At 54.6% G+C, this 26,564-nt stretch overlaps 1 protein-coding gene across 3 annotated transcripts in view; it reads left to right on the top strand.

Annotated features, from left to right (window-relative positions):
- The window catches only part of TXNRD2 (thioredoxin reductase 2), a 50,911-nt gene extending 38,859 nt beyond the window's left edge, over positions 1-12,052 (top strand). For all 3 annotated transcript variants that reach the window (XM_036104214.2, XM_036104216.2, XM_036104215.2), the window contains 7 exons: positions 3,002-3,138; positions 6,315-6,410; positions 6,690-6,782; positions 8,299-8,370; positions 8,550-8,647; positions 10,403-10,612; positions 11,774-12,052. In XM_036104214.2, coding sequence (XP_035960107.2) covers positions 3,002-3,138; positions 6,315-6,410; positions 6,690-6,782; positions 8,299-8,370; positions 8,550-8,647; positions 10,403-10,526 — 620 coding nt within the window. In that variant the 3' untranslated portion in view covers positions 10,527-10,612; positions 11,774-12,052. The remainder of the gene's footprint in view (positions 1-3,001; positions 3,139-6,314; positions 6,411-6,689; positions 6,783-8,298; positions 8,371-8,549; positions 8,648-10,402; positions 10,613-11,773) is intronic.
- Positions 12,053-26,564: the final 14,512 nt, after the last annotated feature.

Below are 26,564 nucleotides of genomic sequence, written 5' to 3' on the forward strand. Positions count from 1 at the left end.
GACTGTGGGGAGACATGACTCTGCTCTGAGCACAAGGCAGCAGAACTTTGAGGGTCCTGGGTATGTCTGTCCCTCCTCCATGACCCTTATCCAGGTTGTTTGCTCAGTGAGGCCCGCGTCCCGGCTGTGGCCCGTGGAGCTGGCGGGGCCTACCACAGCTCTGAGGCATGGCTGCACAGAATGGTGTGCCTGGGTGGAGCTGGGCCCCCTGCCGACCTCAGGCCTCCCCCACACAGGCCCTGCCAGCACGGCTTCCAAAACCCGAAGTGCCCATGCCTGCCCTTTTAGGGCTGTTTCTGACTGTTTGGGGCAGCCTCTCACTTCCTTCACTGTTCATTCCAGAAGCATCGATGGAGTGCCTTCCACAAGTTGGGCATATTCTGTCTACCCCCACTGCTGTTACTCCTTTTAAATTTATCTTCATATTCTTTGAGACCTTGGATGTGGTTAGACTGACATCTGTGAGGTGTGTGGTTACCGCGGTTACCAGGAGGCACAAGGAAACACTCCTGGCCTCCCAGGACCAGCCGGGCAGGAGTGCAGCGTGGCCAGCGTCACAGCGATCGATCGCCAGGAGGTCGTGGGCCTGGCCAGCTGTTGTATGCCCTGCTCCCCAGAACCGGGAGTCTGGGGAGGAGCCTGAGGGCTCAGCTATGAGTCCCCTGCCTGCAGGGACTTTCTCGGCCCACCCAGCAGACCCCCACCAGGCCTGCCCACTGGGCCCAGCTCCTTCCTTGCTGAGGCCCAGCACCTTCCAGTCCCTTCCTAGGTGCACGAGAGCTCCCAGGCGCCAGCTGGATCCTCTGCTCGGGAATCAGGCCCAGGCCCCCACACCGCCTCCTCCAGGCAGGACACTGGCCAGTATGCCCTGTTGCGCTCTGTACGCTCATGCGTCTCCGTTCACGTGACTGGGGCCGGCGTCGGTGGCATCAGGAGGCAGGGACCTCCGGAGCCTCAGGTCGCGTCGCCGGTGTCTGGTATGCTGGGCGACGGGTGTCAGCCCGCCCAGCATCTGATTCCTGCGGCCAGGAAGAGTGAAGAGGCCGGAGCCGGCTCCCCATGAACTTGAGAAGCACGGCTTAGTCAAGTCTCTGTGTTTTGACTTCCCACTCTGGGAGAGCAGCTGGAGACTTAAGGTTTCCCTTTCACAGGACTTGGTCTTCCAGATGTTCAGCCTGGCACCACCCACTACCCGACCTCTCGTGTATCTGAGCCACCACGAGCTGTGGGAACTGTGCCTTTGACACTGTTCATCTTTGCCTTCAGGGCATTCCAGGAGCCTCCGGGAGCCCCGAGGGGCTGCCACTGCCCTCCCAGGGCCCAGCAGGATGAGCTGCCTTTGCCACCTCTTGGCTTAGTGAGGCCACATTGTCTGAGTTAGGGGAGAAAGGGACCTCTGCTGGCAGCTCAGCTGTGACAAGGCCCAGGGATGGAAGCCTGTGAAGCCTGGCAGGGAGGCTGGTGCCGCCATGCCTGGCCCCTGCCGGCTTTGCACCCGAGAGTTGCTCATCAGGATTAGCTCAAATGACTGCACCCAAGGATGGCTATGGCGTGTGGTTTGGGCTCTGCCATTCTGTCCGTCTCTATTTCTGGCTCTAGAGGTCTTCGAGCTGGGGATGTCTGCTGGCCAGGTGCCACGAGAGGAAGAGCTAAGGGCTTGGAGTGTGGAGCTGCCCAAGGCCGGGCCTCTAGCCCCACTTGCTCATCGCCTGCGCTGGCTGCCCAGAGACCCCGAGCAGGGCGTAAGTCCGTGCATTCTTGCCGTCTGCTCTGGAGGATGTCCTGCTGCCCAACTCTGGGGACTCAAGGCCACAGCCTATTCACACAGACCCAATCTGGTGGCAGGATAGAAGTGTAGATCCACCACGAAGCACCATCCCGAGTATGAGCCTGCAGGAAGAGCAACCTGTGGGAGGGTGGGGAACCCCGGGGTCACGGACGGAGTGGGAGGGAAGGGCCATGTGGGGACTCAGCAGGTTGTCGGCTCACTTGGGGCCCACGGGCACACTCCACAGAGACTGAGACACACACATGCACACACCCCGGCGCCGCTGGAAAATGCAAGAAGGGGGCGGGAGCCACGGCTTCTGTGAGAGGCCTGGGTGGCATATATTCCGTGTCTTCCCCTCAGGGCCCGATGCCTGCAGACGCTGTAAGGCCCTGTCCTGTTGTGTCTGCAGCTGCGGCTATGGTGACCTTTGATCCTGCTCTGCTGTGTCCACAAGGCATCCAGGCCTGAAGTGGGCTGCCTCCCCAGAGCCTGGCCCCTGCGGGGGGGAAGCGTTGAGGTCACCGTCCAGGGATGGGGCGTGCATACTCTTGGGTCATCGCTACTTCTAGACATTTTCTGTAGTCAGAGCCATAGGAACTTTGTATTGGAAAAAAAAAAAAAGAATCAATGAATTTCCGATTCAAATTTGACTTTACGGGGTTTTAACTGTCTTCTTCCAATGGCACGTAAGATCTGTCTGCAGCTTTATTGTTAGGATATAATCGTCTTAGGACGTATGGTGGAAATATGGGTTGCCGTAGTCTCCTGAGCGAATTATCTTTGTATTTGCTGGGTTATCAAATGCATATAATTAGGCCCATTTGTTTCAGATTATTTACAAGTTACGGCGACTTTTTTTTTCCATTTTTATTTTTTGTTGTTTGAATATATAAAATGTATATGATTTAAAAAACCAAAATTGTATCATAGGATGTATTTAGAGAAGTCTTGTCCCCATCTCTGCTTCCCCCACCCCTTTCCCTTCCTTTCTGTTCCTCCTCATCCTGCTTCATCCTCTCGTTGATTCTTTGTGCAAATAAAGGTGTGGGGGTGTATGTGTATACGTTTGTGTGTGCGTGTGAGGCCACAGAGGCCGGGAGCCCCTAGACGTTGTTGCACTTGATGTTTTACCAATTCCAAGCGGGCATGCTGAGAAGCGTTCTGAATAAACCAAGGAATCTCAGTCGGAACTGCTAAAAGTCTTTCAGCCTTGCTGTTTATTTCCTTCAGGTCGAATTCCAGAAACCAGAAGTCTGAATCTAGAGAAGGCTGGAGTGAACATCAACCCTAACAGTCAGAAAATCCTGGTCGATGCTCAGGAAACCACCTCCGTCCCCCACATTTATGCCATCGGAGACGTAGCAGAGGTACAGCCTGCACCTGCCACCTGGCCTCACCACCCCATCCCCCCACCCCAGCTGGGCCTTGGGCCCTAACGAGGCTCACAGAGGCTCTGGGCCAAACCCCAAGTATTGTTAGACTCAAGTTCTGGGAAGGATTGGGCACCAGCCTCTGCTTGCTCGAATGTTCCTCCTTTCTATGGGGGGTAGGGGGGTGGGGAAGGCTTAAAAACTAAAAGCGCCATCAACGAATTCCTCTTGTGAACCTCCCCGTATGTCAGCTCTGAGGGAGGGACATCTGTTTGCGCACAACATGGGCCTCGACTTCCTGAAGGTGGGCTGGAGGTACAGAGCCCTAGAAATGCTGCTGCTGGGCAGAGCCTTGGGGCTATCTGGCCCTGCAGCACTGGGCCTGACCTCCTCGCCTCAGTTTACCCTCTCATCTGTGGACGGGTCAGTACTCTCCCTGACTGGGCTGTCAGACAGGGACATAGCGCCACTCACCAGGCCTCCCTGCTCCTCCCCTTGTGAGTCCCTGGCGGAAGCCCTGCCCCTGGCCTGGGACACATCTGGTCGGCGCCCCTCCCCTCTTCATGGCCCCGTCAGGGCTGGTCAGTCATGGGACCCCCACATTCCCAAAGCCTCAGGAGCAGTCGGCCTGTCCTGTACATGCGTAGCATGGCCTAAGGAAGGTGGCTCGGGAGAGGCCCTGGCCAAAGGAGCCTGAGAGATGCACCAGGCCCCCCAGACCCCAGGAGGCCTCTTGGTGGCCAGTCCTGCCAGTGTCATAGACATATTTCCTGGGGCTGTCATTACAGATCACCACAGGCTGGGTGGCTTAGACCGACAGAAATGTATTCTGTCACATTCTGGGGGCCAGAAGTCTGTGTGGGCAGGGCCGTGCTCCCTCCGAAGCCTCTAGGAGAGGACACGTCCTCATCCATCAGGCACTCCAGACTTGGAGCTGCAGCATTCTCTGCCCGTCTTCGTGTGTGTGTGTGTGTGTGTGTGTGTGTGTGTGTGTGTGTGTCATTGTTTCTTTCTTCTCAGGACCCTCATTGGATTTAGGGCCCACCCTAAGTGACCAATCCTAAATGATCTCAGTTCTTTCCTTAATTATATCTGCAAAGAGCCTCATTTCCAAACAAGGGTCCATTCTGAGGTTCCAGGCAGACGTGAATTGGGGGATGCTGTTAAACCCACCATGATGTGTTCTGGCACCAGCCACTTTTCTGGGTTCTGTGGCCGCTGCAGGAACAGACAAAAGTCTTAGCCCTCGTGGTGACATTCTGGTAGGGGTCGCAGATGACAAGTGAGTAAGTGAACTCTTTGAGGTAGATGTCAGAAGATGCTTAGTGCGGCAGTCAAGGGAGACCTGAGGGAGGAGCAGAGCGAGGCAGAGGCCCGGGCGAGCTCAGCGAGGATGCTCATGCCTACCCAAGAGTTCAAGCACTGCTCTGCCCACGCACACCCCAGACCCCACTTTGGGAAATGCCTGGGGGTAAGGGGAGCCAGTATCTACGGCAAGTGGGTCCCTGAGTGGGGCATCCCAGAGCTGAGGGGTTACAGGTGGCAGTTGTCCCCAGTGCTACGGGACCATCCCTCCCTCAGCCTCTGCTGCAGCTCATGATGGGTGGGTCTGCCGGAGAGCTTGGCACACTCACGGAGACAGACTAGGGCAGGAAGCCGTGCAAGGCTGGGCCTTCCCTTTGTTCCTGAGGGGCCAGCCTACCCATCTGGCACAGGTCTGTCCTGCAGACACTTGACTCCATACAAACCCCTCCTGCTAGGACAACATGGCCTCTGCTGTGCCCATTGTACCAGAGGGGTCACCCACTAGCCGTGGTCAGTGCTGATATGTGAGCTGAGGGGCCGCCACTCGAGTCCCTCAGGCTGCCCGTGAACCCAGGCTCATGAAATGGTGCATGGGGAGCAGACCACCAACTGGAGGCAAGACCGCAGGGACAGCTTGCTGGGGCGTTGGTCAGAGCTCCAGCCCCTCCTCCCACCGAGTCCTCTCTGACCCATCTAGTTGACCTGCTGGTGTGGACGGAAGTGAGTGGCTTCACATGCCCGCTAGACCGGGCAGTGTTGCTGCTTGTGTGATCTCTGGCGGTGGGGATGTGGCACTCTGTGGCGGCACCTTCGGTGTTCATCCTGGGCGCTGCGCCCCAAGACAGCGCTCGTGGTCCCGGGAGAGAGTGCCACTCGTATTAGACCGGGCTTTCTGTGCGGCCCAGGAGCCGAGCGAGGCGGAGAGCCGTCGGCCGCAGGGCTCATGCCAACGTGGCGGAAACCGTAGTATTTCAGACCGTGTTGCCAGAAATAGTACACACAAAGGCGATGTCTATTGAATTATTAAATCCGCTCAGTTGGAAAGGTCATTCTGGGCAGTCCAAAGAGTTAACACCCAGTGGTCCAGCGTGAGGTACGGAAGAGTCCAGCGGGCGGGCGGGGCGGCCATTGTCTAGTGCCGTATTGTGTGCTGTGCGCATGGACGTTTCCGCAGTTAGTCAGGCCCGGTGGAATGCACGGGCTGCTTTCACGAGTTTATCTCTGCGGATCTCTATTCATTTCTGGAATGTCAAACAACATCTGCATTTCCTGCTGCTGCAGACGTGATTGGCAGCCGGTCCCAGGCCGACGCGTGTAGGAACACTGGGGGCTGTGCCACCCCCCGCTCCCGGAGCGGGACACACCCTGGGACCGAGGGGCCTCCAGCAGCATGGCATTCGGAGTGCGATTTGTAATGGACTGTGACGTGCAAGCCAAGCTGCGTGTCAGGAGCACATGAAATGCTTCCAGGGCCCGCTTTAGCCTGCATCCTGGTTAATGCAGACGATTGAATAGGAGCGGGATCTCCTTGGAGCTCTGTCATGAGGGCAGCTCTCCAAGGTCACCAACATGAGGAAGGGGTTCAGAGGGAAGCCACAGGCGAGGGTGGGTCACATGGCTGGCCTCACTGGCAACTCACTTGCTCTTCCAGGGAAGGGGGCCGTAACCGCAACTGTCTCCCCTGAGCAGGGCAGGGGGAAGAAGCAGAACAAGTAAACCTGCCCAGGGCCCTGGCGCCCAGAGACAGATAGCCTTTGGGGGTTTCGGAAAGGGAGAAGCCTCGCTGGGAAGGCATGGGTGGTGGCAGGGGTCCTGCACAGACTCCCCCAGATGTGCCGAAGTAAGCCCGGGCTCCTTCCGTGCATCAGGGGCGGCCCGAGCTGACACCCACGGCTATAATGGCAGGAAAGCTCCTGGCCCGGCGGCTGTGCGGTCAGTCCTCAGACGTGATGGACTACGACAACGTGAGTACCCTCTGCCCTCCAGCACGCTGCGTCCAGCCTGGAGACAGCTGTGGGGGGGAGGGGGTGCCCGGGGGTGGTGCATGCACATGCCCCCGTGTGGGAGGGTTAGCTTTGTGGGTGTGGCCCCGGAGCAAGTGAGGGCGCCCCCACCCCCTCTCGCAGGCTGCCAGCCAGCACGTCCGGGGACCTGGCCTGAGCTTGTTGCTCTCTGGGCCCCAGAGTGGGGATCTTCAGCTTTGGGTCCCCAGGGGGGTACCTCACCTGGGACCTGCTTTCCAGGTCCCCACCACAGTCTTCACCCCGCTGGAGTATGGCTGTGTGGGGCTGTCGGAGGAGGAGGCCGTGGCTCGCCACGGAGAAGAGCATGTGGAGGTACGTCAGGGCCCCGAGGACAGAGGGGTGCCAGGACGGGATGCCTGTGTGGCGCTCACGCCCTGACGACAGCCCCTCCCCAACAGAGGCCTGGCGGGCGAGCGGGAGTGTTGGCGTTTCTGCTTCCCAGGGCCTGCAGTTTGGCAGGGTGGGGCAGGGGGCCCAGAGGGATGGCTGAGATATGGCATGAAGGGACACGTGGGACAGGAATGCTGGAGGACAGCCCCGGAAACCAGGGCACCTTTGTGGTGTGGCCCCTTACAGGGCCACACGTCTCCCTCCACCTGGAAAGGCTTCTCCTGCCCTCCAACCTTCTCCTGCCATCAGCTTCCGCTCCCCGCACCCCACCCCCAGCCCTGCCACAGCCTGACCCTGCCCTCAGGTACCCCCACCTCCCTGCCACCCCTGCCTCTGTTCCCAATCCGCGAGTCATCCAGCTCTCACAGGCCCCCAACAGTCCAGACTTAGGTACTCACCCCAGAGGAAGCCTGCTTCTTGAGTCTGCTCAGCCGGCCTGCCGTGGCCCTGGGGTGGCCCCCGAGGGTACCCCTGGTGGCCCGGCAGGATGGGGGAGCTGGAAGCCTCCAGCATGGCTTCATCTTGCTACTGCAGCAGCTTGCACACGGACCGGGAGAAACCAGACCCCGTGTGGCCACCACCGCGGGCCTCGTGCCCTTTGAGAATGAGTCACTGGGCTCCAGGGCCTGCCCCTTGCCCCAATGCCCCAGTCCCCTCCATCAACGGGCCAGGCCTGACAGGCCAGCCTTCCCCCCAGCACTTTATTTGCTATTTTTGTTTGATTCATCACAAGTACGTGGGGACATATGTTCATGGCATTCTATAATGTTGTTTTATGTTTCACGATGTTGAATGGCCACATACCCTTTGTTTGTTTTCTTTTCAATTCTGTCTTAGTTAGAACAATATTCGCTGAAGTTCCATTAATTAATAATGGCTGTGCAGCACATGTGAGGGCCCCGTTCATTTTTTACTTGGCCACAGCCCCGAACACGCTGTCGAGCCCTTCTCGGGTGCTGAAAGCCTTTGGCCGACAGCTCCGGTGTGGGCTGGGGGCCTCCCCATGCCTGCCTCCCCCTCCTTGCTCAAATGAGGGCCCAGCCAGCACCAGGGTACCCTGGGGAGGCCAGGTAGCCACTGGGTGGGCCGGGTGCCCCCTTCCGCTGCCCGCAGTCACCCCGTCCACCCCCCAGCGTCCACCTGGTGTGGACTCCTGGGGGCTGAGCCTCGGGCTCTGTGACAAGACCTACGTCTGGCTGTGCTTAGCCAATCTGGTGCCCACTCTGTTGCTGTGGTCCATCGGGGCCCTGGGGGGGGTGGTTCTGTCCTGCAGATGGTGTGGCTCCAGCCCCAGGCTTGCTTTGTGTGGGAGGGAGAGCTCAGCCATGTCCTTACCGCAGACCACAACCTGTAGGCCACGTGGGCAGCTCTGGGTCCCCGCCCCATCCATGCAGCCCATGAGGCTACTGACTGCGGGAATCGGTATCTTGTCACTTAGGTTTATCATGCATATTATAAACCGCTGGAGTTCACAGTGGCTCAACGGGATGCATCCCAATGTTACATAAAGGTAAGTGTCCTCGAGGGCCCAGGGCCGGGCCATGCCGGGAGGTGAGAGGCAGGGAGTGAGCTGGCGCCCAGGGGTGGGGAAGCTCCCTGCAACCACGCGGGCCCCCTGGGGCAGGGCCGCCCGTGCAGCCCCGGGGCCCCGTCTCCAGCCAGGCTGGCCGTTGACGATGTGGCTTTCAGATGGTGTGCCTGCGGAAGCCCCCACAGCTGGTACTGGGCCTGCACTTCCTCGGCCCCAACGCAGGCGAAGTGACTCAAGGATTTGCTCTGGGGATCAAGTAAGTGCGGAGGAATGTCGGTGTGCGCGCTGCTCGGGCTCGCGTGGCTCTGACAGTTGGTGGCCCCGCGCTGGGGGGTCTGCTGCTGTGCTGAGGTTCTTACGGAGCGTCCTCCGTGTGCTCAGCAGAGCACCTCCTCAGATCCGGCAGCTCCGTCACGTGAGAGGCAGCTTTCTTCTCCAGCCAAACGCTCTTAGGCCGGTCATACCGTGTCGGCTGTGGCCGGGCCACCTGGGGAGCAAGGGGAGAGGCCCATGTCCCTGGCCGCCGGGGGTGGGTCACAGTTTGGGTCTTCTCTTCTTAGAATGAGCAGGGCTGGGGCCCTCCTTCACATGGCCCAGCGCCCAGGCAGTCATGAGCAGGGTCTGCGAGAGCTGCCCCAGGACTGGCGTGTGCTTTCCAGAGCTGGGTCTTGGGCATAGGCGGTGCTTTGGGGGATCCCGGGTCCCCAGGCTTGCCTGGAGCCTTTGTGGATGGAGGCTCTAGGTGGGGGTGGGTTGTCTGGGGCAGTGGGGTGTGGGGCCATCAGAGGCAGGAGGGTGGAAGGTGAAGTGGGGCCGAGGGAGCAGAGAAGGGCTGCACGGGCCACCCCACCATGTGCTTGGGGCTTGGGGCCGAGGCCAAGATCCAGCCGCAGAGGTTGGTGGAGGTAGGAAGTCAGAGGACAGGGCGGGAGCCCGAGGGGCAGGGCCCATACCGGGAAGACTGATGGGGGCTCTGGCACCCCAGGCTTCCTGGCGGGTAATGATAATAAAGATAGGACAGAGCCAAGAGAGACTTAGAGAACACGAATGGGCAATTCACAGGCAAAGAAAATTTAAATAAATAGTAGAAAGATGCTGTGCTTCATTTGGAATTTTTCATGTAATTAAAACACCAAGAAACCATCTTGGTCAGTGAGGGTTAAAAGCTTTGCTACTGTCCAGTCTGATGGTGATCGTTTCCAGCATCTGCGTCGTGGAGACACTGAAGGTTTGAGCAGATCAGTGGAGTGAGGAGATCCATGTTCCGACACAGTCAGGAGAAGGGTGTGAACTGGACCCTCCCTCTGGGGGCCTTCTGCCCACAGTGTGAAACGCACACACTTGTTCGTGTCAGGAACTCACCCACCAGATACTCTAACGTGTGTGCGTAGACAGAAGAAGGGCTGTTTGTTGCAGCCTTGTCTGCGGACGGTGGCAGCGCCCTGTGGGGAGTCCTCACTCACTGTGCCTCCGAGGAGGTGACCGGTGCCCCGCGGGTGGTCGCTGCCGCAGGGGCAGGGGGCGTGTGTGTGGGAAGTGCTGGGTGCTGAGCAGAAGAGCCCGGTGAGCAGGACCAGGCAGGGAGCTGCGCAGGGGCAGGCTGCAGTAATCGAAGTGGGCTCCGTCTAACTGGGGCAGGTGGGGAGAGGGAGCAGACCCACAGAAGGATCAGCTGGAGCCGTGAGCCAAGGTGGGTCTGCGCCTGGTGGGCTGGGAGCAGCAGGAAGCCAGGATGGAGCAGATGAGGGGTCGGGGGTAGGTGGGAGGTGGGCCTGAGGGGGCGCTGCTTGGCATTTGCTGGGAGACATGTGGGACAGGTCCAGCAGAGGTGTTGGCGGTGTTCCTGGCTGCTGGCTGGAGAAGAGAGGGTAGGGCCCAGGGCTGGGGAGCAGGGAGGAGACTGTGACTTCCGAGGCCGTCCCCACGTGCCATCTTCCGGGGGATGGGATGATGTGGACATGCCACCCTGTGCTGCCTCCTCACCTGAACCCCCCTCCCCCCCTGTGTGCAGGTGTGGGGCCTCCTACGTGCAGCTGATGCAGACGGTGGGCATCCACCCCACCTGCGCCGAGGAGGTGGCCAAGCTGCGTATCTCCAAGCGCTCGGGCCTAGACCCCACTGTGACGGGCTGCTGAGGCTAAGCATCCATCCCTGCCAGACCAAGGGCACGCGGCTCACCTGCAGCCCCCCACAGCCAGATTCTTCGGAGGCTCAGAGCCAGGTACACAGCTGGGGTAGGCTCTGTGTTTAAGGATGGAACCGTGGGGGGCGATAGGGTGCCACTGTGAACAACTCTCTCCAGGTACGTGGGAGAGCACACCTGCCGTGCCACCTCATGGGAGCCCTGTGCCCAGGCTGCAGGGGCTGAAGAAACGGGGCTGGGAAGGAGGCCATGTGAGGGCCCCCCCTCCACAGAGCACCCCCAGCCGCTGGCCTGGCTGCCGGTGCTCCTCGGATGCGGGAAATGTCTTGAGGCTGGGCTCACACCACAGTGGCCTGTCCCGGGGGTGGAGGGAGGACACTGGGTGTGGAAACCATCCCCTGGCTGAGCTCAGTGGGCTGCTGGGTGGGAGGAGCGGGCCTCCCTCTCCAGCTTAGCCCCATGCAGAGCAGCGCCGGCTCGTTTCTCTGTCGCCCAGAAGGTGGACACGCTGCCTTGTGCATGGCGGCCGCCCACACGTCTGGTTCTGTTAGAGCTTTGCAGAGTCAGGCTGGGCGGGCAGCCGGCGGAGGCCTCGGGTCTGTTCATCCCAACCCTCTTCTGAGGGGGAAGAAGTTAGCGAGTCCCTCCTTGACCGCTGCCCAAAGGTTGCATATCGTCAGGGCCTATTCAGCTGGCCCTGTGAGAGCATTCTCCAGGCTTCAGCAGCCCAGCCCGGGGGGTCCCCTGTGGCTGTCAGCCCCTGCTGGGGTTGGGGTCCTGCGGGCTGAAGTAGACTATAGACAGAGCAGTGAGCACCCCACAAGATGCCCTCAGGCAGGCCTGAGGGGCTGAATGGCAGGTGAGGGTCCCCTGGATTTGGGCACAGGCCTGGGGCTTCTCCTGGGGGCACCCTGGGCACCTGCTCTACTGTGTCCCCCCCAGCCAGGGCCACCCTTGATATGGACAAACTGAGGGCATCCTGAGGAAACTCTTACCAGAATATCACACCTAACAGCTGTTTTGTCAAGAGCCTGCTGTAAATTTTCATCCTTTCAAAATATTTGTTAATAGTGCAGCATGCGTCCCCTGAGACTCATCAATCTGGTGAGGGCGGGGCTCTCTCTGGGGCCCGTTTCTCATCTGTCCCTAGAGAATCCTTGTGTGAGGGCACGGGGGACATGGCCAGGCCAATGCAGGGATGGCGGGACTACCCCATGCTGACCCCCCCCATTCTTGTAGGACGCCGGAGCCTGAGCCCAGGCAAGCCTCACCCCCGTCTGGAGAGCCCCTGAGGTCGTCGGCGTGGGTGGCCTCTGGATGGACTGGTCGCGTGCCCCCGCAGGGATGGCTCCAGGGGTCGTCAGCCCCTGCACCTCGCACACCCTCCAGCCAGGGCCAGCCCCACCAGGCCCCTGATGCCAGAAGATGACGGTGTGCGCAGAAACCCACCCTGTGGGCTGCCCACATCCGAACCCCCCTGGCATTTCTGGAGCGTAAATAAAGAGGGTGTTTTCCTGATGTGTGCCCCCGCCTGTGCTGTCCCCAGCGCGCCCCCCAGGGTGGCCCATGTCGGGGTGGGGCCTGGCCTGTCGCACACCCTCCATCCCGCCTCCCCTCACAGCAGAGCCACCCCTCCCAGGACCCTCTGCCGGGTCTGTCTGCGCCTCACGGCAAGGCAGGCGCTCGGGAGGGGTGGGAAGCCACTGGCTTTGTTCCAGAGCAACCTGCCAGTGGGGTGGCCCAGTGACGGGAGCTGGCAGGGGTGTTGGAGGCTTTCCGTCCCCTGAGCGTCAGGCACCTCATTACGTTTCCATTGCAGCCCTCGCAGCCGGCGTGTCTGCTGTGCTCAGGCTAATCCTGCACATTGAGGCTTGACGGGCTGAGGGAGCGCCCTGTCAGTCATTGCCGCGGCCGGCGCTGATGGTGACGGTGACGGGCAGGGCCCCGCATTGTGCTGGAGCTTTAGCGGTGGTTAATCTCGTGTCTTCCTTAAGAAAACATCACTTAGTCTGCCCGCCCGGGAGCCCTGGATGGGACCCTGCTTGTCAGCCAACAAAGGAATGTCTTTGCACCTAATGGGCCTGCGGGAGCCTCAGACACTCGCTTGCCCGGTGCGAAGCGTGTGCAGGAGCTCTGGGCTGCCCAGTTAAGACGCCGGGTGCAGGGCCGGGCCAGCACCCTCTTGACAAGCGCAGCGTGCATCAGCCGTGTCCCATTTAACGCACGGTTGGCGGCGCGCCCCTGCCTTGGGAGGTGCAGGGAGGGCTCCCCTCTGTGCTGGGGGTGAGGTGTTCCCCTGCCTTGCAGGCAGAGGGCGAGGTCTGCAGAGGTCAGCTAACACAGCCGAGCCGCCGGGGGTGCCCGGAGGGGCCCCCTGGAGCTGGCCTGCGCCCCTGCCATGGGGCAAACAAGGAACTTGAAGTGGTTCTGTTGCTTGTTGTGACGGTGGAAACGCCGCAGCCTGCGTGGGCGCTCTCAGCACGCATCAGGCAGTGTTTGGGGCGAGGACTTTCCACCTCCCTGCCCACCCCACCGGACAGCCGGAGTGCCAGCCCCGTGTCCATGACCCCATAACCCCCCCAGTGGTTTTCTCCGTGCACCATTTCCCTCGGGGCGGCCCGTGCTCCAGCATGCCTGCTGAGTCCGTGAGCACTCCCGCATGGGGCTGCACAAACAGCGGGCGTTCCCAGCGGAGGCCTGCCACAGAAGGCCCAGCGCTGGCGACGGCCATCACCCGGGCAACCTCCGGGGCCATACGCTGCGTCAGCCTCTGCCTGCCTGGCCATGTGGTTCGGCACCCAGGATGTCCCACATGCCCCCACTGCTCTAGGTGGGGCCCCGGGGTGACAGCCCAGGGTCCCCTGCCCAGCACTCAGGCACGTCACGCACTGGGGTCTCAAGTCTGAGTAAGAGCATGGGGAGGGGGGCGGATGTGTTGAGCCATAGTGGTTTCTGTTCTGCGTGTCCCAGGGACCGCCCAGGTCCAGACTCACTGTGTGGCCCAAGGCCCCCTCCCCGGACCCACCCCTGCCCTGTCCCCCTCCTCCCAAGGAGCTCAGGGAGGGGCCAGAGCAGCACCGGCCAGGTGCTCTCCACCTGGCTCCAGGGCTACCTTCCCGCCACCTTTGCATGTTTTTATGGTACAATGAAAATATGATTTTAGGGCGCCTGGGGGGCTCAGTCATTAAGCATCTGCCTTCGGCTCAGGTCATGATCTCAGGGTCCTGGGATCGATCCCCGCATCGGGCTCCTTGCTTGGCAGGGTGTCTGCTTCTCCCTCTCCCTCTCCCTCTCCCCCTGCTCATGCTCTCTCTCTCTCTCTCTCTGTCTCAAATGAATAAATAAAATCTTTAAAAAAAAAAAAAAGAAAATACGATTGTAATTCCTCAGATTGTTCCATGTAACCTGTAATTACCCCGGCAATGTCCTGCACCCTTCTGCTTATGACTCCAGATTTCACAGTGACGTTGGTTGAGGGGCGGGAGTGCTGCTGCTCAGGGGCCATGCTGTCCCATCCCTTGCCTCCCCCTCTGGCCACCCACCACCCCTCTCCTTCTCCTAGCCCCGTGAGGCACTGTCTCTAAAGGTCCTGAGGCCCCAAGGAAGGTGGGTATACAGAGAAGGGGTGAGAAGTTACTATGAGGGCTGGACCTGGACCAGCAGGGCTCAGCAAGCGAGGAGCAGGCTGGGCCTGAGGAGGGTATCTGGGACTGATGGTGGGGCTGCAAGAGGGGGCATCAGCCCACAGGTGGCGGCCCAGATGCTCAACCAGCAGGCCTCCAAACCCTCCACAGGTCACTGGTGCCTGCCCCCACCCCCATATCCCACAGCCCTGCTGGGACCACTAGCTTTGCTGGGTAGCTAGTGGGGAAGTGGCCACTGTGCCCAGCCAGGGGCCCTCACAGGGGGAGCTGCCCCATGAAAAAAGCTTGGCGTCAGGTGGCGCCTGCACTTCAGGGTGTCAGTGCCTGTGGCCTCAGGTCTGGCCCTGGACCAGTCCCCAGCCTGAAGCAGGCCCCAGGGGCAGGACTGAGACCCTCACCCCCGGCTCCCCGCTGCATACAGAGCTGTCAGGAGCTGCCACAGAGCAGGCGGTCCGGGACCCTGTAAAACAGGACGCCCGAGTCAACCAGACAGCGTGCTCGTCGGGAGCTGTGCCATCTCCAGAGACTTAGGGGCCACCAGGCCATGTCACTGAGCCCTCCAGACCTTGTTCAGGCTCCAGGTGCCTGGCGCATTCTGGTCAGGGGGCTCCCTTGCAGCGTGGGCTCATAGCATTCACGGGAAGCGCAGATGTAGGCATCTAGCTCCTCCAAGTCCGTCACGAGAGGCTCCTCGGTGCTGGGCTGATGGTTGGGGTCCAGGCCAGGGTGGGGGCCGGGCTGCCAGGGGCCATTCCTGACTCCCCAAGCTGGCACACTCAGATCCAGCCAAGTCTCCCGGGTCCCAGACTTCTCCCACCCATCTCTGTGTCCCTCTGGGAGCCACTCCTTCACCCCTCTCCACTCTGGGGTCCCTGAGTGCCCCTGGCCCGGGCCATGGCCTCGTCCGCCCAGCCTGACCAAGCCTGCCCTGGCCTCCACCCACTCACCTCTTCCTTGTCAGTGCCCGCTGCTCCCACCCTTGGGTGCTGGTCAGGGTGTACGCAGGGGACATTGTGGGCGGGTCACTGCCAGAGACAGGTCAGGAGCACGCCCCCCACCCCCCAGATGAGCAAGCAGCAGTAGGGTGTTCTCTGTCGGAACCAATTCTTGACCCAGATGGTGAGGGTGCTTGCATGCTTGGCAATATCTGGGGCCTAAGCTGGGCCTGGCTCCTGGGGGTGGGGGGCGCCCAGCCTCAGAGGAAGATGCTTGCTTCTGGCGCCAGACTCACAGGCTGTGGATCTTCGGCCTGATGTGGGGCCGTGGCTTTTCCCTCACCTCAGGCCAGGGCAGAGACAAGAACCAGGGACAGGACAGGGGATGTAGTCATCCCAGCACAGGACCAGGTGTCCCTCCAGTGGAGCCACCTGCAGGCCCGAGCCCTGCCAGCCTTCCGCCTCACACCACTAGGGACCCCACTGCCCGTCCACCCGGGGCCCTGACCCCTGTGCCTTTGCCTCCCCTTCAGCCGACAGGCCACCTGGTGTGAGAGCTGGCTGACTGGCACCAGAGGTGTCTCCCGCTCCCGCTCCAGGGGCTGCTGCCGAGCCCCAAGCCACAGCCCCAAGCCCTCTTGGTGGGGTCACCAGCACAAAAGTCCTCTGAGGCCCCCGGGCTGAGAAAGAGGCCCTTGGAGCCTGTGGGCTGGCGGTCTGCTCTGCCCTGGCCCCTCGGTGCCCTCCCCCTGGCCCTCCCTATGCCCCCATCCTCATCAGGTTTCCCTTGGTGCCAGTACCAGCAGCTGCCTCGTAGAGAAAGCCCAGAGCCAGACGACGGGCCTCGCGGGGGCCCTTTATGCCCCACCCTCGTTTCTTCCTTCCTCGGCCACCGTCTTAGGCCTGGGCTTCCTTGCTGGGTACTGAGTGGTCCTGGGAGCTGCCTTAGGCCTTCCTATGCCAGGCAGGGGCATCCATAAATAAACAGAGATACGCCTTGGATGCCTCCCTCCTGGAGCAGGGCGGGGACAGGGGTGGCACGGGACCCCGGCTCTGCCCACCTCGGGCTGCTCTGCGCACCCAGGCCTCGGGACGTGCTTGACGCTCCACATGAGTGGCTTCTCTGCTGGGCTTTTTCACAGGGGGGGTGTGTGTGTGTTGAGGGGGTCCTTCCCCAAAGTTGTGCACACACCAGCTCCGTGCTGCTCACCACCCAGGCCAGGCGTCCCAGCTCCAAAAGGGCTGGACCTGGGGGGAGCCATGCTGCTGGGGGCCCCCCTCAGACAAGCCGGTGAAGGAGGGAGGTGCACAGGTACCTTTGGGGCAGGTCCAGCCACAGGCTGTGGAGATCCCGAGGCAAGAACTGTGGCGACCGATAACTGGGAGACTGAAAGAGACGTCAGTTCGCGTGTACAGGCCGGGTCACATCTGTGAGTGTGGAGGGGCCAGTGCCCGTCCCCCACCCCCCCAACGCCGTGGACAGATCCCATGCCCAGCACTCCTTGGGCCTCACCTCAGCCAGCAGGGCCTGCCTCCCTGCCCCGCAGCCGAGACGGCTGTCACCACTTCCTGTTTGCAGACCCCGCGACTGGGAAAGTTCGCCAAAGGCCAAGGACGCGCAGCAGACACCCTGGGCTCCCGCCGGCCGCAGACAGCACCCACCTCAGGCTAGCAACGCGATGTTCCGGGAATGGGAGTGACAGTAGGTGTGCCAGGGCCCGCCAGGAGGCCATACTTGCTCTGGATCTCTGGGGCAGCGCTGGGAGAGAGGAGACAGGACTTTGGGACTGTTTTGCAGATGCTGCTTCTTGCAGTCCCCTGAAGAACCCCTCTGAGCAGGACTGACCCGCCACGCTGTCTCCCTTGTCCCACTCCTCCCCCACCCGGCGGCCCTTGCTGCACAGCGCAGCCCCTCGTGGGCTCTCGGGTTACTGGTTCCGCCACCCGAGGGCTCCGGGAGCCCTGCACGTCCTGGTGCCTGGCCAAGCACCTGTGCCTTCGAGGGCAGGGAAGGGGCCGTTGCATCAGCCCATGGGGCCCAGCAAAGCATCTTAGAGCTGAGCCCGCCTAATCCCAGCCCCAACGTGGTTTACAGTGCTTGGGTTTCCCTAATCCCGAAACCCAAGCCACGGTCCCAGCAGCCGTCCCAGAGCCATCTGAGCGGGCAGCAAGAGGACCCCCTCCCACGTGCCTGCTGTGTTTGGAGCTGACCCCCTAGGACAGGGCAGAGAGCTGGGCACCTATGAGTGAAAATCCGACCCTGATGAACCCCGGGGGAGCTCAGGAGACAGCCGAGCCCTCTGCTGCCTGTCTGGTCGTGCCCCGGCCTCCTCCCAGGCGGGAAATCCAAAGGCAGCAGCAACAACAGGAGGGACCGGCAAGGCAGGCCCAGCTCAAGGCCTCTGAGCTTCTGGCCTCTAGAGTTTCACAGGACAGTGATCTGGCCTTGTGGTTCCACAAAATTACACTGGTTTTTTTTTTTCCTAATAAAATCGGTATATTTGGCTTATAACTGGTGATCAAGTAACACCAAATGCTTGGGAATGAAGTGGGACCATAAACAAGAGACGGTGTGACCTTGTTACACAACAGCAGGGGGTCAAGAGCCAGCTGGACCCAGCTCCCTGCTTTCGCCACTGGCCACTAACCCAGCCAGGGCTCCCAGGCGCTGGACACCAGGCATACGGGAGTGAGCACCCAGCAGAGGGCACCCCACAGTCTCTCTTTTTATAGCTTTATTAGTGAGGCACACAGGCCACGTGTGGTGAGAACAGCTAATGGTGCCTTGTGGTCTTTAGCATCTCTGAAGAATTTTCATACCCATAAATTTCCCAAAGCAGATGTAATTAGCTCCTCAGCTACCAGGGTCAAGATATGGGACAGAATGTGAGGAGATCAAAGCAACGTCCAGATGTGCTTTCTTGGGGCCTCCCACTTGATGAGTGAGACCGATGCCTAGACCCCCCAGAAGTCCCCATGGGGCGCAATGGTGCAACCAGGGCACAGGCATGCCGCCGTCCTCCCCGCCGAGGCCTCAGCGCCAGGTCCCTGCCGTGGGAGAGGGTGGCTAGGAGGCGAGACCTCCACGCAGCTTCAATGGCTCATTGTTCTGCCCTCAGTGGCTGGAATTGGGCCGGGTGATTATAATAATAAAGTCCTACCGATCAGCCAGTGGTTGGGTTTCCATAGCTTGGGGAGTATTTGATTTTCAAAGTCTTTGGCAGGGGAGATGGTGTATAAATGGAGTGTGTTGTTCACCTCAGCCTGTTCTTTGGAAGTCAGGGTCCCATCCAGCACCTTACTTCCTTCAAAAGATGCCTGTCAGCTCCTCAGTGCCCAGGCACGTCAGGGCGGGAAGCTGCACCAGGAGGCCCAGGCACCGCGTGAGTCCTGCCTTCACCGGCTCAGACAAGCCCTGACCCCCAACCCAGCCTCTGAGGGCTGCCGTGAAGACCAGACACCTGCTGCAGTGGAGGGGGCTCAGTGAGTTGGGGGGCTCATCTTACTCCTGCCTCGTACCCTCTCGCACAACACACTTTAAGCCTTTGCCCATGCTGTCCCCTTAGCCCAAAACTGGGCCTCCACCCTTCTGTCCTGGCTGACTGCCCCCTCCGTGGTTAAGATTCAGTGCACGGATCCCCCTCCAGGAAGCCTTCCCTGACACCTGGCAAGAGGCCTGCTTAGGGCTCCCACAGAACGGTGTTTCTCTCTCACCCCAAAGGAGCCTCCCTTATTCTCGTCTTTGTCCCCAGCACAATGCCTTGCCCATAATAGGTGCGCAAAACATGGCTGCCAAATGAACATTGGCATGAAATCTTTGTGTTTTCAGTACCAAAATTTCCATGATGCCCTGCTCTGCAAGATCTGAGGACGTGCGCTCCACACACACTATGCATCCTTGGAAAAGGGGTTATGGCTTAGAACCTGACCCAACTTCCTTCAGCTTACCTCCTCCTGGTTCTGACATGCCGAGGCTGCACGAGACAAGCAGAACACCAGATTTGCTCCAAGAATTTCATCAGGCACCACGTGTCCTAACCACAAAGGCAGGCACAGCAGGATTGGTGCCTATAAAATAAGTGTAAGGAGGGGCTGGTCTGAGTAATGCCTGAGCAGCTTATACAGGGCTAACTTCCCTGAGTTAGTAATGGCCAACTCTAGACAAAGTAGAAAAGAGAACTATTCGAAGGCACTAAAGAACAAATAAATAAAAGTGGTGGAAACTAGAGGGAATCTGACCTTTGAAAGGAGAGAAATGCACTGGGTGCGATCCGTGTTTGTACTGCTTTTCCCCTAAGGGCCCTCTCCACGGCATGGCATGGGTGACTGAAATGTGGCTTGATGTTCCAGAGAACAGAGGTTGGGTCAGTCAGAGCATCTGGAAATGAGGAAGAAAATCCCTGAAAATGTGCATATAAACTCCCCTCAAATCCTTGGTTGACTCCTGGACTGCTTATGTATGAATGAGACTCAAGGGGTCCAGTAGGAAGATAACAGCTGAGCAGAGGTTTCAGCTATTGCCTACCACAAAAGAGAGAGAGTGTGGATCTCAAGACCTGCCAAGTTATGGGGACTGTGCAAACACCACGGGCTCTCCATTGAAACCACAGAAAGTCCATGCCTTAGGAGAAAAAAAAACAAATTATGTTCCAGGATGAAAGGGTTTGTGAAATTAAGACTAAGGGCAGAACTGCAACAGATATACCCTCACCAATATAAAACTAAGCTTCCAAAAGTTCAAAATGAAACAAAAACAAAAGTCAACACGCTTCAGAAGAAAACGATCCAAAGCCTCTACCAAGTGCCATTTGTAACGTCCAGAATGCAATAAAAAATTACTAGATGGGCAAGAGACATGAAAATGTGATTCCTAGCCAGAAAAAAAGAAAGAGAAAGCATCCCTAAGACGATTCAATTAAATTTTAAAACAGCTATTATAAATATGTTTAAGTACTCAAAGGGAAAAAAAAAAGGTCACAATGAATGAACAGAAGGAATTTTGGCAGAGAAATGATAACTGTAAAAGAGAACCAAATGGAAGTTCTGAGCTGAGTAGTACAACAAATGAAATGTAATTGGATGGACTTTAAGTGATCTTAGGAACAGATTGGAGATGACAGAAGAAAGGGTCAATGAACTTGAAGACAGATAAAGAATTCTGTCTCTGTCTCTGTTCTGATCAAAAGAACAGAGAGTGACATGGGATGCCTGGGTGGCTCAGTTGGTTGAGCATCTGCCTTTGGCTCAGGTCATGATACTGGGATCCTGGGGTCCTGGGATCCAGTCCCGTATTGGGCTCCTTGCTCAGTGGGGGGAGCCTGCTTCTCCCTCTGCCTGCTGCTACCCCTGCTTGTGCTCTCTCTCTCTCTCTCTCTCCCTCTGACAAATAAATAAAATCTTAAAAAAAAAATAAAGAACAGAGAGCGACAATATAAGAAATATAGACCAGAGAGAGCACACTAGAAAGTCTAATATAATCGTGGCTCAGAAGGAGAAAAAGAGAGAGAATGGGGCAGAAAAAAAAATCTGAAGAAGCAATAACCAAAAATTTAATGAATTTTGGATCAACTTACAGATGCAAGAGTATCAGCAAATCCCAAGCAGTATAAACATGAAGAAAACACACCGAGGCATATCATGGTCAAACTCTTGAAAAGACCAATGATAAAGAGAAAATCCTGAAAGATGCCAGAGGAATAAGGACACATCACATTTCTGACTTTACATTAGAAAAAATGTAGGTCAGAAGCAATGGAACAAAATTTATGTGAGAAAAAAAAAATAAAGCCAATCTAGAAAATCTATGTGCAGTAAAAATATTCAAAAATGAGGGAGAATTGAAGATATTTAAATGATAGCTGAAATAATTCCTCAGCTGACTCACACTGCAAGAAATGCAATAGGAGGTTCTTCAGGCTGAAGGGAAATTGCACCTATTGGTGGACATTTGGGTCATTTTTGGCTGTTTTTAGTGAAGCTGCAATGAATGTTAATGAACAATTGTTTGTGTGGATATATGTTTTCGTTTCTCTTGGATATGCATCTAGGAGTGAAATGGCTAGGACATATGGTAGGTATATGTTTAACGTTATAAGAATGCCAGAGTTTTTCTGAAGTGATTGTACTACATTCCCACCATCATTCTTCACATTTATTTTATTCTTCACATTCTTTGCAAGTACACATGGAACTTTCACCAAGGAGACTACACACTGAGACATAACCCCATAAAAAAAAATCACAAAAAGATATCTTGAAAATCCCTCAAATATTTAGAAATTAGACAACATACTTCTAAATAACCCAGGGATAAAAGGACTCAAAAGAGAAATTGGAAAATATTTTGAACTGACAATAATAAAAACATTAACACTTCATTGTTCTTGGGATGCAGCCAATGAAGTGATTAGAGGCAAATGTATAGCTGTAAAACATTTGTGTCAAAAAGAAAACTACTTGTATTTAAAAAAAAAACTTGTGTTTATGATCTCTGACCCACACAACCTCCTGAAGAAAGCAGCAGAAGAAGAGCAAATTCAGATCACAGGAAAGAGGATGGAAATAATAAATATAAAAGTGGAAATCAAAAACAAAGAAAACAAGTGATAATCAATACAATAAAATATTGGTTATTAACAAAATTACCAATATCAGGGGTGAAAGAAAAGAAGAAACATTGTTACAGAGTCTACAGGCATTAAAAAGATAATAAGGCAATGGAGCCCCTGGGTGGCTCAGTCGATTAAGCATCTGACTTCAGCTTAGGTCGTGATCTCAGGGTCCTGGGATCTAGCCCTGTGTCAGGCTCCCTGCTCAGTGGGGAGTCTGCTTCTCCCTCCTGCTCTCCCTCTGCCCCTCCCCACCACTCATGCTCTGTCTCTCTCTTAAATAAAATCTTTTTTAAAAAATAAAGATTTTATTTACTCGAGAGAGGGAGCACAAGTGGATGGGGCAGAGGGAGAAGGAGGAACAGACTCCCAGCTGAGCAGGGAGCCTGACGCGGGGCTGGATCCCAGGACACTGGGATCATGACCTGAGCCGAAGGCAGATGCTTAACCGACTGAGCCACCCGGGCACCCCAATAAATAAAATCTTCTTTAAAAAAAGCTAATAAGGCAATATTATGAACAAAGTTAATTCAATAAATTTGATAATTTAGAAATGGACAGATTCCTTAACTTACACAGGAAGAAGTAGAAAATATGAAAAGCTCCACATCTATCAAAAGAATTAAATTCTTCATTAAAAACTATTCCATAAAGAAAACTCCAGGTCCAGATAGTTTCACTGATGAATTTTATCAAACATTTAAGGAAGAAATCATGTCAATATCATACCAATGATTTCAGAAAACAGAGGAGGAAGAACCTCTTCCCATCATTTTATGAGGCCAGGGTTACCCTGACAAAGACATTCTAGGAAAAAAAGTTACAAACCATTATACCTCAAGAACATAGATGCAAAGGTCCTGCACAAAATATGAACAAGTTGAACCTAGCAATACAAACAAAGAATTGATTATGGCCAAGTGAGATCTATCCCAGGAATCCCAGGAATTACATTGATTGCATTAAACATGCAAACAATGTAATTTACCACATTAACAGAATGAAAAAGAAAAATATTGCGATCATAGTAATAGATGGAAGAAAAGCATTTAACCAAATTCAACATCCATTTATGAAAAAACAAAACTCTGAGAATTAGGACTGAAAGGAAACACCTTCAGCCTGATAAAAAAGGTGTCTACGAATAACGTCTGTAGCTGACACCAGACTTCAAAAAGACCAAACATTTTCCTTCTAAGATTAGGAGTAGGTCAAGGATGCCTCCTCCTACCACTTTTACTGAACTTTATTACCAAAAGTCCTGGCTGCTACAACAAAGAAAAAAATCATGTAGTTATATGTACATACATGTATGTAGGTGTACACATATTATATATAGATTTAAATATATAAATGTCATATATACGTAAGAAAGAAGCACAGCTGTTTTTATTTGTAGATAACAGGGTCATGTCCATAGAAAATCCTAATGAAAGTATAAAACAATTACCAGAACTACTAAGTGAATTTAGCAAGAGCTCAACATAACATGTCAATTCTAGTTTTACATACTAGCAAAGAAAAACTGGAAACTGAAAAAATGTTAAAGTACTATTTATAATAGCATCAAAAACCATAAAATGCTTAGGGATAAATTTAACAAAATACATGCAAATCTGTGCACTAAAAACTGTAACAATTCCTGAAAGAAATTAATGAAGACCTAAATAAACAAAGAGATATAATCTGTTCGTGAACTGGAAACTTGGTATTGTTAAGAAGTGCCCTATCCCCAAATTTACTTATACATTCAACACAATCCTAATCAAAATCTCATTAGAAATTAACAAGCTGATTTTTCATAGAAATTGGTAAGTGGATTCTAAAACTTATATGGAAGTGTAAAAAAATCAGAGTAGCTAAAATAATTTTGAAAAGGGAACACAAAGTTGGAGGATGTAACGATCTGATTTCAAGTCTTACTCTAAAGCTACAGTAAGTAAGAGAGTATGCTTTTGCCCAAGGACAAAGATCAGTGGAACAGAGTAGAGGGTCCAGAATTAGAACCACACAAATGTGGTAACTGGATTTTAACAAAATTGCCAAGGTTAATGCAGTTGAGAAGAGGACCATTTTTATTTTAACAGATGGTGCTAGGAAATGGAATGTCCGTATGGGTAAAAATGCACTTCAGCTCATAACTCGTATCATACACAAAAATTGATTCAAAATACACCATAGGCCTGCATGTAAAAGCTAGGACAATAGAACTTCCAGAAGTACACATAGTAAAAAACTTCATGATGTTAGCGTAGTGAGGGTTTTTTTAGGGTACAAAAAGCACTAGCCACCAAGACGGGAAACTTCTACTCTTCAAAGGATATCTTTAAGAAAACGAATTGGCAAGTGACAGACTGAGAGAACATATATACGATACATATACCTGACAAACACTTTTAAATTAAGAATGCATGAAAAAACTCTTGTAAATTAATAAAAGATGACAAACAACCACAAAAAAGCATGGGCATCATTAGTTGTCAGGGAAATCGAAACCACAATGAAATACCACTCCCTTTCTGCCAGAAAGATTACAACTAAGAAGACCGACAATACCATGTGTTGGTGAGGATGTGGAGCTATTGGAATTCTCAGGCAGTGCTGGAGGAAGTGTAAAAGTTCTAGATACTTTGGAAAACTTTTGGCAGCTTCTTATAAAGTTCAATACATGCACCTACCCCATGACCCAGCAAGTCCACTCATAGACATTTCCCCTAAAGAAATTAAACCCTATGTCTACAAAAAGAACTTTTTCAAGAATGCTCACAGCTTTATTCTTTTTTTTTTTTTTTAAAGATTTTATTTATTTATTTGACAGGGAGACACAGCCAGAGAGGGAACACAAGCAGGGGGAGTGGGAGAGGGAGAAGCAGGCTTCCCGTGGAGCAGGGAGCCCGATGTGGGGCTCAATCCCAGGACTCTGGGATCATGACCTGAGCAGAAGGCAGACGCTTAACGACTGAGCCACCCAGGCGCCCCCTCACAGCTTTATTCTTGATAGCTCCAAACTAAAAATCACCTGAATGTCCATTCACAGGAGACTGGATGAACCAATTGTGTAGTCATATGCAATGGGTGCCACACAACAATAACAAATGAGACACTTGCAACCATAACATAGATGAATCTTACAAATACTGGGTCAAACACAGAGTCCATGCTGTAGGATTCCATGGTTAATAAGTTCCAGAACAGGCAAAATAAAGCTATGCAGTAGAAATCAGAACAAGGCCTATGAGGGATGGAAACACTGTCTGGGTAATGGAATGTTCTATAGCTTAATTGTGTGTGGTGGTGGCTTACTGCACAAAATTTATGGAACTGTGCTCTTAAGACCTATATATTTTATTGAAGTAAATCTTACCTCAATTTAAAAAGAGAAAGAAATAATGTAAAGAAACTGACAAAGACAACAATGGTTTCCAAAAGCCTGTCTTACTTCAGATTGCTGTAACAGAATACCATAGACTGGGTGATTTATAAGCAACAGAAATTTATTCCTCTCAGTTCCGGATGCTGGGAAGTCCAAGATCAAGGCACCAGCAGATATGATGTCTGGTAAGAACCTACTTTCTGGTTTACAGACAGCCAGCTTCTCCCTGGTCCTCACGTGGCAGAAGGAATGAGGGAGCCATGTAAGGTCTCTTTTATAAGGGCACTAATTTCATTCATGAGGGCTCTAAAAGCCACGGCTCCTAATACGATCATATTAGGGGTTAGGATTTCAACGTATGAATTTTAGGGGGATAGAAACATTCAGTCCATAACAAGGCTGAAGCACAAGGAACCCCAGAGGTACCAGGCTCATGTGCCCAGCCACCTGGCTAAATTGGAAGGGTCTCTGAGGCATCCATGCTAATCACTTAGGGCACAGCCCTACCAGAAGAAGAGGAAACAGACTCTTCCTGGAAAGTGCGACCTTTGAGAAGGCACCAAAGGATTCAGCTCTGTATTTTCAGGGAAACTTCTGGTAGAATGAGAAAGGTGTTGGCTGAACAGAGAGACCCTGGTATTCCTGGTTCTGGGCTCAGGCATCCACCAATGGGCTCTGGGGAAGGCCCCTGATGAAGGTCCAGGTGCAAGGAGCACAGATAGGCTGCAGAGGCTGACAGTCCTCAAGCAGCTGGCGTCACCTCTCTGCATGTTCCTGCTTCCTTGTTGCCCCTTTGCTCTGGGGACACAGTGCCAACATCAACCTTGAACACTTCAGAGCTGAAGTCCTTGTTCCAATGCCCCCTGCCTGACCACTGCCTCTGGGCCTCCTAATTCAAACACTCACATCTGGAACACAACACAAGTGGGTGCATTTCCAAAGGAGGGGCTGCAAGCTGGGTTGGGATTCTCAAGTTTATCATCCCTCAGGCAAGTCTTGGCCTTTATGTAGTCTAGCTTCTCCATATGTGAAATGGGCTGACTCCTGCTTCATCATCCAATGAGAACCTTGCATTCACATTCTGGACGTTTGGTGGGCTCAGCAGAGTAAGCTGTGAAAATATACACAGAGTAACTGTGTGGGTGAAAATGTCCTTCCCTGTTAATATATTTCAAGATCAATGTAATATACCATATCAATAGAAAGAAGGAAATAAACATGGTCACATCAATTGATATGAAAAAAGCATGATAAAATTCTTTTCTATGATATAACATTCAATAAACTAAGAATAGGAGGACATTTCCTCAATATGATAAAGGCCATATGCAAAAAATCCACAGCCAACATCACACTCAATGGTGAAAAGTGAAAGCTTTGCCTCTAAGATCAGGAACAAGGCAAGGATGCCTGCTCTTGCCACTTCTATTCAACTTAGTGCTAGAAGTCCTAGCCAGAGCAATAAGACAA

This window comes from Halichoerus grypus, chromosome 13, assembly GCF_964656455.1.
Source record: "Halichoerus grypus chromosome 13, mHalGry1.hap1.1, whole genome shotgun sequence".
Classification (NCBI taxonomy): Eukaryota; Metazoa; Chordata; class Mammalia; order Carnivora; family Phocidae; genus Halichoerus; species Halichoerus grypus.